The sequence below is a fragment of the Mycena indigotica genome, assembly GCF_014461135.1.
Source record: "Mycena indigotica strain 171206Taipei chromosome Unknown Mind.scaff0003, whole genome shotgun sequence".
NCBI classification, from domain to species: Eukaryota; Fungi; Basidiomycota; class Agaricomycetes; order Agaricales; family Mycenaceae; genus Mycena; species Mycena indigotica.
Genome location: NW_023503002.1, coordinates 3,109,753 through 3,120,324, shown reverse-complemented (window position 1 = coordinate 3,120,324; position 10,572 = coordinate 3,109,753). Strand labels below are relative to the sequence as shown.

The following is a 10,572-nucleotide window of genomic DNA, read 5'->3' as shown; positions in this document are numbered from 1 at the left end:
GGAATGCCCTCTGCTTTAATAGGCGTATTGGTTTCTGTGTATTTTCCACAAAACTAACCCTTATGGGTCTCCTCGCATCTCTCCGCTACGGCTTGTTCACCTTCCTCCCCGACCAGCTCTTCTCCAAGCTGCCTGAAACCGTCGAAGACCTCGCCGGACGGACGTATGTGGTGACTGGGAGCAACGGGGGCCTGGGCTTGGCTGCTGTCGTGCGCCTGGCGCGGATGAAGCCCGCGCGGATTATACTCGCGGTGAGGAGCCTGAGCAAGGGCGAGAAGGCGCGCGACGAGGTCGTTGCGCAAACCGGATATGCAGGGAAAATCGATGTGTGGCTGCTCGACATGGCGGACTTCGCGAGTGTTGTCGCATTTGGCGAGAAGGTGGACAGCGAGCTCGAGCGGCTGGATGGCGCGATACTCAATGCCGGGATCAATCCGCCGCATTGGCGCAAGACGGGGGACGGCTGGGAGAGCATGTGGGTCGAGTGGTCCACCTTTCGTATAACTTACTAAGCAGGGCAGTCTTCAAGTGAACACCATTGCGACTGGCCTTCTGGGTGTTCTCCTCCTGCCGGTGCTCCACCGAACGGCGGCTCTTCCTGCCCCGCTCCCGGATTCGACGAATATCGTGCCGCATTTGACCATTACCGGCTCTTCCGGTGCGTGTTCCTATCGGTTTCAAACATATTCGTCGCTGACTCATCACACCCAGCTCAATTCTTCGCCATTTTCCGCGAAAAGGAGGAAATATCCGGGATCCTACAGGCACTCAATAACGAGGAGAAGCAGGGCGACCCGTATGCGACCTCCAAGATCCTGCTGATATTATATGCGCGCGTCTTGGCTGCGCTCCCTCTGGCCAAAGACGTTGTTGTCAAGTGAGTATAAGCAGTCCTCGTTCTGTTATCATAATGCTTGACCTCTGCTTCTAGCGTCGTCGACCCAGGACTCTGCATGACGAATATCGGTGGAGAGGAACGGAAGCTTCCTGGCTGGCTGCTGTGAGACTCACGCGATACATTATCTGGCTGAAGCGCTCATAAAAAACCGTTCCAGGGCCATAATCAAAGCTATTGCTTGGACCCCCGAGAAGGGAGCCCTCAATATCACGTGGGCGGCGCTCCAGCCGACACCCCCAGCCGCGTATGTCACGTCGTGCGAAGTCAGAAAGTGAGCTTTTACTTCCAACTTGTCCTTCAAGTGCTGATGGCGCAGATCGGCGTCGTGGACCTACACGAAAGACGCAGATCGCGTGCAGGAACAGGTGTGGAAAGAGCTAGTCGAGGTGTGGACGGAGGTTTCGTCGAAAGTTCCGGAGATTCTGAGCTCTACCTAAGTGTTGTGGTTTTGACCTTCAAACAACGTACGATTGGAAGGCGAATATTATTATCGACTAATTTGTATCCACCGCGTCTACTGATAATCAACCTTGTCACACCACCGCGTTTACTGAGGCTATTGATCTCTCAAGTAACCATCGTTCACGACAAGAAATGCCGATTCGTCAGCGGCGGCGCTGGCTTATGTAGCGCTGTCTCCCAACGACGACGATGGGCCTCTTTGATATCCTACGCCAACTGCGCTTCCTGCTGTTCACCTTTCTCCCCGACCAGTTCTTCGCCAGCCTGCCTGAAACCATCCAAGACCTGACGGGCCGCACCTACATCGTGACAGGGAGCAACAGCGGCCTGGGGCTGGCAACCGTGGCGCATCTGGCGCACATGAAGCCAGCACGCATCATCCTGGCCGTGCGAGATAGCAGCAAGGGCGAGAAAGCGCGCGAGGAAGTGGTGGCGGAGACGGGTTACACGGGGAGAATGGACGTCTGGCTGCTCGACATGGCCAGCTTCGCGAGCGTTTATGCTTTTGCGGAGAGAGCGAACAGCGAGCTCGACAGGCTCGATGGGGCCATCCTCAATGCCGGGATAAACGTGCCGTGGTGGCGCAAGACCGTCGACGGCTGGGAGACAATGTTGGTTTGCTCTTCTTCTTCTCCTTTCGTTTGTGCAATGTCTTATCGCTCTAATAGTCTACAAGTCAACACGCTCGCCACCGGTTTTCTCGGCATCCTCCTTCTTCCGTTGCTCAGCAAAACCGCGTCGCTGCCCGCGCCACTTCCGGAGTCGACGGCGATAGCACCACACTTGACTATCACCGGTTCTGCTGGTATGTACAATTTCTCTGTCGCATACTCACCCCGCTTGCTAATCGGGCGAAAGCGCAATTCCTCGCTACCTTCAATGAAAAGCGCGAAAAATCCGGCATCCTTCACGCTCTCAACAACGAGGACAAGCCGGGGGACCCGTACCCCACCTCAAAGCTCCTCCTTGTCCTCTGCGCCCGCAAACTGGCCGCCCTCCCCATCGCCAAGAACGTCGTCGTCAAGTATATCCCCCAATCGCCCCCTTCTTCTCGTTGTCTGACCGCATATAGCGTCGTCGACCCAGGGCTCTGCGTCACCAACATTGGCTCCGACTACAAGCTTCCTAACTGGGTAATGTCTGTATCCCGACTCGTACCATCGGGGATGGCATGCTGAACCCGGAAATCCAGGACCATCATCCGCGCGATTGCTTGGACCGCTGAGAAAGGCGCGTTGAATATGACCTGGGCGGCCCTCCGGCCTACCCCTCCCGCAGCCTTTGTCACCTCTTGTGAAGTCAGGAAGTCAGTGTTTGTTTTCGAATGTACCTTGTGCTATACTGACATCTTCCATAAGATCTGCGGCATGGAGCTACACTCAAGACGGGGCCCGTGTCCAGGAGCAGGTGTGGAAAGAGATGGTCGAGGTTTGGTCCACTGCGGCGCCCACAATTCCACAAATTATCAATACTTTGTAGCTTTCTTTTTTCAGGCCAAGAAATGTAGCTAAGCAGCCCCGTTGTTTTAAGTTGGTGTACAATGCGAGATATTTTAGAGTATATGTATCAGGTAAGCGGAAAGGGAGAAAAAGAAAACAACAACAACACAACAAATGACATCAGTATGCTTATGTCAACATGCCCGCCCTCGCCCCAAAAGAATACAACAACGAATGGAACACAGGCTAGCGGGGAATGGACATCATCGAAACATTATCAGACATGAACCGTTGCGGGCCAGCCGACGTGCGAAGCGCCAGAACGCGGTCATCTGATACCATCAGAATCTCGTCGCGACCAACGCCCTGAGGGTATCTGGGAGGGACTGGGGCTTGGTGAGGATATTGGTTGGGATACTGCTGCATATAGGGAGGCATGCCGTAGCCGCCGCCGCCGCCCCCATAAGCAGACACACGACTGTTTGCAGACCCAGGAGGGCTGTAGGGGTCATATGGCTGCTGGGCGTATCCAAAACCAGGTGCTCCACCACCATTATTCACAGAGGGAGGAGTATCGGCGAACAAGAGCCGAAGATTCGAGCCTTGGATCACTTGCGACATCAGTCCAGTCTCGATATGCCGGATCTCGACAAATGAAGGCTCGAAGGCAAGCACGTATGGCTCGTGAAGCGCTATCAAGGGGTCAGCTCTCAATCGGGAAATTGCAACAACATGTCCGCACCAAAACCAGTGGGCGTGCCTTCCCAAAATACCATAAAGTCCTTTCTTGACCGCCGTCCTGTTTTGTTCACGTAGAAAGCAAATTCTGATGAACCAATCAGTCTACACCATTGTGCCTATGTGCTTGACCGACCATCGTAGCACAACAGGAACTCATTGTTAATACGATAGATTGCCATTGGCCGAAGGTTTTCGCGTTTGCGAACGAATTCGAGTGACTCGTCGGCAGGATCTAGCAGGCCTTGCGTTTCCAGCGATTCCAGGTCAACAATCTCAAAGCCTTTTGAGCATCCGATGCAAAGCCTAGTTTTGAGGTAATGTATCGATGTTGACTCCACGGGAATGTAGAATTCCTGCAGTCCATCATCATCAAATCGTTCGATCAACTAGCAAAAAAAAAAAAAGACTGACCCTGAATGGTTTGAGTGTGTCGTTACCACCTTGGAGAAGCTTCTTGAATGTTGGTTTCGCTCGACCACGAACATTCTGCTCGATGGGTTCCAGAGCCTTGAATGTACTTGACAATTGCGTCGATTTGACGATGCAAACAAGCACCCGACCAAGACAAAATCCGGCTTTGAAGAAGGATGTATGAGTTGCAATACGTTTCATTCGTTTGTGGCCCGCCATAGGATCTTTTGGGTCTAATGCTTCCAGAGGGAATGTGAACACTTGTCGTTCTACAGCACACACATATTGGTTAGGAGATGATTCAAGATGGACAAGTCAAACAGCCATACCAGATAGAACGATGAGCAGTTGATAATCCTCAAGAATATCCACCTGCGTGACATCTTGCAGAGCCAAAACCTTGACAGGGTCTTTGTTGATTTCCCGGAGATCGGAGAAATAAACCCCATCGTCGGTACCATATGCAATCCTTCGACCAGCACCTGCGAGAAAAAAGTAAGTAATTGTGCAAATTCGAAGGAAGACTGGCAACTCACTGAATGGCGCCGCACAATTGACCTTGTTCGCAACGAAAAACCCTTCGCTGAGCGCAATTGTGTCGAACACGGTACTCCGTTCACGCATGGCCACTTGCTGTTTGATGATGTTGTCCATCCATTTGCGCTGTGCGAGTGGTGAACCAGCCCAAAGCACCAAACTATACATCTTCCGGCCCAGATGCGAGAAATTTATCCAGTTAGGGCCCTTGGCATCAGGTCTGACTGAAACGGAAGGCGGATGCGGTGATCCCCTTTGGTGCGAGGCTACCAAAAGAGCCTCGTCGAACTAATTGTCGTGTCCGTTGACCGCGTAGGGTGTCCTTGCTGTTGGTGGTCTCGTCTGAGGACGCTGTTACAAGAAGCAACTCCAATGGAATAGGCTGAGAACGATTCAGTGAAATTCAAGTAAGATTGTTCCGTCACATACCCGTCGGTATACACGATATATGTCGTGCGTCTTGGTCTTGACCAGCTTGGCAAATAGTAGTGCATGATCAAACAAGTAAACCTGCAACTCTCCATCGCGCTTGTTAAGAATACCCTTGTAGACCAACTCCCGACCATCCTCTTGTAGTCGCAATTCCTATCAATATTCATATTCAGCCATGGTCCACGAATTCAACTTGACAAACACGCACAACTTTCTCGCCAGGTTTGAATACTAGCTGCGAGTCCAATTGTGCGAGATTGAATCTGTTCTCTGCCCGACCAGATTCCTCGTTGACCCTCGATAATAACGCGCGAACTTGTGCCACAACTTGGGGGATAACATGCTTGTCAGGTGAGTCGTCGGGCGTATGCTTGAGAACAGCTTCGAGAAGTAATGGGTAACGAGCTAATCGAGTGGTTGGTTTGGTAAGATAAGCATTGAGCTCAAGTTTCCGAGATTCAGGAAGACGTTCCGTTGCCTAAATATACCCCGGGGCTTTTTAGTCTATTTCAGGACACAAAACATGGCACACACCTCCACGAATGCCGCAAACGCCGGGTTTGAACTCTTCTCCTTCTCAAACTCGTATTTACCATAGAGTTGGTGAGCTCCGTAGCTCACAAACGGCTCAAAATGCGGAATAGCGTCAAGAAATATATCTCCAATCTTCTCGACCACAGCATAAGCTCGTTGTCGTTTGTTGAGGGCGTCTCGTAGCTAAAATGTCGTTCAGTATTGTGGGTGGATAGCTGCAACAATAGCCCACCTTGGTGTTTACCGTGATGATATCGTGGGCATTCCAAAACACCTGAATCAAGAACTGTTCACGTCGCTCTGTAGGAATGATATCTGCCGCTGCCAGCCGTGCAACCCACATATCCCTCAAATACTCCATGTCTCGCACAAAGTCGCGTTCGGTGTAAATGACCTCGTTTATGGCCTCTTGTCGCTTTTTCTCGGTATCGCTGACGCTGGCAATGATTTCCGCAGGGACAGAGTGGATCCATAATGTCGCCGAATCAGTATCATTGTCGTGCAAAGATTCATGTGAGGGTTCCTAAGAAAGCTTAGTCTTAGTGGAGAGACAGCTCCATTGTGATAACGCGCCTTCCTTAGCCCGGGCTGTGGCTTCATATTCAGCCTTGCCTGCTGCTCTAACCGTCGCGGACACGCTATGCTGTAGCATAGCTGATCTCGACTACATGTTGGGCTGTAGCAGTCAGCCAACAGTGTGAACACACCCGTTGGTAACGGTAACTCCTCTTCCTCATCCGTTTCATGACCCAGATCAATCGTGGTCGGCGCGTCAAACGAATCCGGCGACAAGATTCCTTCCACAGGGGCCCCAAGGAGCTTCGCAGCAGAACCATTCGTTCCGGTTCCGGATGCTACCTCTCCACTAGCGAATGGGCTTGGTAGCTTGGTTCGAAACTGGTACAGCTCCGTAACGCTGTCCCGCAACCGATGATCGTAAGTCACATCATGAAAAAACTTTTGGGCATCGAGAGCCCGTCCAAGGAGTAGAGCAAGGTTACGGTCTGTTGTCTTGATGATATGGGCTATTCGATCGACTGCCTCCCGCCCATCGAATGCATCGTGATATGTTAAGCCATCTTTGACACGGTCGTTGACCGGGACACGGGCCCGAAATGCTTCGGCGACTCGTGAGAGCATCGCAGGGTAGACTATAGGCGTCCTGGGCTTCTTGTTGGAAGCAGATGCGATGGTCGGAAGGGAAGATGCTGAAGAGCCTGCCATTGGAGATATTGGCGTATTAGAACTAACAGCGGACATGCTCATTGCCCTATCTTGTGCCGTTCGCTCTCGCCTCGGCCCCATCAATCGAGGTAAGTTTCGCGACGCTTCAGAGGAGCGACGGGAGGCCAGAGTTGTCCCAGACAGCTGCGACGTGGCGTAGCCGTTGCTGTGACCAACTGGCTCGTGGTCGATTGAGACAGGTGATGAACTCGCAACAGAAGAGCGGAGTGATTGCGGCGGGGTGTCGGATGCGCTCGAAATCCGATGGCCTTGATGTGGTTGAGGATATCGCTTGGGCGGTGGTGCTTGAATATATTGCGGAGGCGCTGTAGATACGTATGAGCGTTTCTGAATGAGTGCGAGCATTGAAAGGAGAGAGAACGGCGAGGATGATGGCCGACATTGCTGACGGCACTCCCCACCAAGATAATAATAAAACGCGACAACCTGACCCCCAAGTGACATGGTCGCGCATACTTCAGCCAGGAACAGAGACTCACGTTGTTTTGGTGAAGGTGTTGCTACATCTGGAGACAAGTTAACACCAGGGATACAGCGGGAATGCAGAAGAATCGCCGGATGGGTACCACAACATACGAGCAGTATAACGATTGCGAAAAGGGAAAAGTGGGGAAAGGGAGAGCATGGAGGTTTGGAAGAAAGGCGAAACGAAGGGTCGGAGTTGAAAGAAAAAGGCGTGGTTCACTCACGTTGCGAGGCGGCTAATGGGAAAAAAGTGGGAGTCAGCGTCAGACATGATGAGGCCATTTCAGCAGGAGAAAACAGAAAGGAAGATGGTAGGTATTGGGGAAAGAGGCCGCTCGAATCCTGGGAAAGACGGGAAGCGAGTGCGTCGGGTGCGAATGAGAGAAATCATGACGTCGAGCCATCGATACATGCATTATGGCCAAGGCAAGGCGGAATGTGGAGCCGAAGTCATGTCCGCAATCGCTTGAAACGGTTCGATAGAAGGACAGAACGACTCACGTCTTGCCCATGGAAGCTCGCTCTCTTCATCGTCGTCTTCTTCGACCACCTCGACCGCATTCCCATTCCCGCTTCCGTTCGCCAACACCGGACTCTCGGTAAAACCCGAGTCAAAATTGAGTCCTAGCCTTCCTGAACCTTCGCCAATTGCAATACTCAGCGCCGGTGGTGCGGTAGCATGATGTCTAGGGTGGCCGTTTGTTGAAGGCGCTGGGCTCGGGGTATTCCGATCTGCCCAGCCTGACCCATAGGCAACTTGAGCCTGATATGCTTGCGCCGGAGTCAGTCCTCTCGAGTCTGGCGGCCTGTCGGGGGGTTGGGTGATGACTCCAGGGTGGTAGCCTGGATGCTGTTGGGAACTATGGACGGAGGGGTTGTAGTATTGTTGTTGTGGCTGGAGATAGGCCTGTTGTTGATATTGGGGCTGGCCGTATTGTTGAGGGTACTGATAATGGGCAGGCTGTTGTTGGAAATGCGGATAATGAGGTTGGTAGTAGGCCGACGAAGAAGATGGGGGAGGCCGTTGTTGGGCAGGTCGGCGACCAAATATGTCCTCGTATGCAGCGCTGCGTTCATGGGGAGCCCGAGGCCCCATTGGCGCTGAGCGGTCCATCGTCGACGACAACGACGAGAGCAAGGTCGGTAATCACACTTTTCTGACCGTGAATTGTGACGTCGTTTCGTGATGGCAGCCGCGATTTTTGGGGTTTATTATCTCTTTTTCTGTGAAGACCAGTAGGCTGAAGCATCTTACACTGTGTCATTCCTTAAGATAAGACGGTTATGAGTCCTGAATGTAGCCTATGTAAATATGTAGCAATGACGACCTAATCAAATCCAAGCAACGACGAAGGGATCAAGTTGTGTTTCATCAATCGTTGTTGTTACACGGAGCAACAACAAACGACAACATGGGAGTCTATTAATTCGCTAGCAATGCCTCTGGAGAGTTGGGAATGTAGCCACAGAGAAATGAGGTTTTTTTGTGAATTTGTAGAGACTGTAACGCGCTTCGAATATAAAAACATCTTTTAGGCTGAATAGATTGCTCGACCAAGCGCATTAGGTGCTTATATATAGGAGTACTTCTCCGCTTAGCGAAGACCTGTCGTGGGCTTGAATTCCAACAATCGGATTTAAGGCATCAGGTGTACATAGTTGCGTTCTCGGACATCGAAGTGTGTCTCCAAAGAGTGTCGGTCGACAGATGGGTCGCCTTTCTGAAACCACCAGTGTCAGATTGAACCAATCGCACCCTGCATGAGTGCGGTGGATGAGCAAGAGTGACGCATTTCGCGTCACGGTCCGCCCTTCTTGTCCGACAAATTTGATCGTTGCGTATGGGAGTGAGCCAAGTTCCATCCAGAAACTGAAGCTAGGGGATGACGAAAACTCCTGATGGGACCTACCCGTGTATAAAATAGTGGGACTAGACTGGTGAAGTCGGGTGAGTATGCCGATCTTCTCTCAAGAGTTGGGTCTCTCATCTGAGAAAGCAACAGCCAATACCTTCCCCTATGCAAAGCTTTACCAGAAGCTCCCAGTTGAGCTTTTGTCGTCAATTTTTGGGTTCTGTATCATGGACCCAATAATTATTCCCCCACCTCCTCATTCCATCGCAATCGCAATCGCAAAAACCTGTCGACTATGGAGATACGTCCTTCTCCAGACTCCAAATCTGTGGTGTAATATCTTTCTTGACTTCACCAACTGCTCCAAACCTTTGCGACTGGTAGCATACGCGAAACATTGGCTCAGCCAGAGCGAATCCCTCATCACTCTCCGCAATTCCACATCTAGATGGGCAGAACGATTGTTACTCCAGCACGGTGTTGACATTGTACAAGAGCTGGTCGTCCCATTCGCGTCACGCTATCGCCAACTCGATCTCCGTTTTGTTGAAGCGTCGATCGACGATTTTTTCTGCCTTCCTAGCCATTCCATCACCAATCTCGAGGTTCTTTCCCTCGAGACTTTAGGGCCCACTGTACCCTTCCGTCAACCTCTCGATGTTTTTCAATCAGCGCCGCAGCTGCGTCGTGTACTTATTTCAACGGATATGTGCAGTATCGATCCCGCTGTCCTCGGTTTACCTTGGGCACAGTTGACTGCCCTCCACCTCATCGCAACATACATTTTGCCTTTGGCGATGCATTCTGTCTTCCAAGCCTCGCCAAATCTTGAAGAATGCAGTTGCTCGATCATCCAAAGCCATGCTGGTGCCACCGATGAACTTGAAAAACTCGGACCTTGCACTTTAAAAAAGCTGCGTGTGTTCATGGTCGAATTTGCACCTTCTCCCGCTGTAACATCAGATGACTATGTCTTGTCCTTTCTCCGGCCACTCACTCTTCCGGCGCTTGTCGACCTCGAACTACGGCCACTGGAAGTGGGTTTCGTCCCAATCGCCCCATTTCCCTATTCTGCCTATTGTGCCTTGGTTTCGCGGTCTCACTTCTCGTTGAGGCGTCTGGCCATCCTCAATTACAGCATCGCTTCAGAACACCTTGTGCATATCCTGAGTGGAATGCCGTCACTCAAATCTTTGCAACTATACTTCTGCGAGACGAGCGAGTGGGATGCCAACGTACTGGCGGGTATCAAACAGGGTACACTGATCCCTCATCTAGAGAGTTTAACATTCAGTGTATATCCGGTGGAGGGTATATTGGAAACCCTCGAAGAGAGAGTGCGGTTAGGTATTACCAGTCAGGAGGACGACAACCCCCGGGTGGCTTTGGTGAGGGAACTCAACATGGAGGTCGCCTGGCGACTTGACGTGTCGTCTCAGGCAATGGCACGGTTTATGAAGATAGCAGAATTAAGCGAAGGGTTGAGATGTCGTGCTTTTTCGCATGCGAGAACATATGCTCATGACCAGACTTCAGCACAATTATTTGCAACTTC

The 10,572-nt window shown here is 51.6% G+C and overlaps 3 protein-coding genes across 3 annotated transcripts; 2 read left to right on the top strand and 1 right to left on the bottom strand.

The window, feature by feature from the left end:
- Positions 1–62: 62 nt before the first annotated feature.
- Positions 63–1,335, top strand: MIND_00372000 (uncharacterized protein; the record flags this gene model as incomplete). The annotated part of the gene is made up of 6 exons (XM_037360557.1): positions 63–475; positions 522–658; positions 712–877; positions 932–1,000; positions 1,056–1,169; positions 1,215–1,335. The coding sequence occupies 6 exons, from the start codon at positions 63–65 to the stop codon at positions 1,333–1,335; spliced, it is 1,020 nt and encodes a 339-aa protein (XP_037223442.1).
- Positions 1,336–1,549: 214 nt separating this feature from the next.
- MIND_00371900 (uncharacterized protein) lies at positions 1,550–2,839 on the top strand (the record flags this gene model as incomplete). Its single annotated transcript, XM_037360556.1, has 6 exons — positions 1,550–1,971; positions 2,029–2,165; positions 2,219–2,384; positions 2,433–2,498; positions 2,553–2,666; positions 2,719–2,839. The coding sequence occupies 6 exons, from the start codon at positions 1,550–1,552 to the stop codon at positions 2,837–2,839; spliced, it is 1,026 nt and encodes a 341-aa protein (XP_037223441.1).
- A 206-nt stretch (positions 2,840–3,045) lies between these two features.
- Positions 3,046–8,278, bottom strand: MIND_00371800 (Rho guanyl-nucleotide exchange factor; the record flags this gene model as incomplete). Its single annotated transcript, XM_037360555.1, has 14 exons — positions 3,046–3,491; positions 3,542–3,625; positions 3,674–3,893; positions 3,952–4,220; positions 4,281–4,433; positions 4,488–4,712; positions 4,759–4,870; positions 4,918–5,073; positions 5,129–5,398; positions 5,455–5,637; positions 5,687–5,977; positions 6,028–7,004; positions 7,179–7,205; positions 7,654–8,278. 14 exons carry the CDS (start codon positions 8,276–8,278, stop codon positions 3,046–3,048), a joined length of 4,038 nt encoding a protein of 1,345 aa, XP_037223440.1.
- Positions 8,279–10,572: the final 2,294 nt, after the last annotated feature.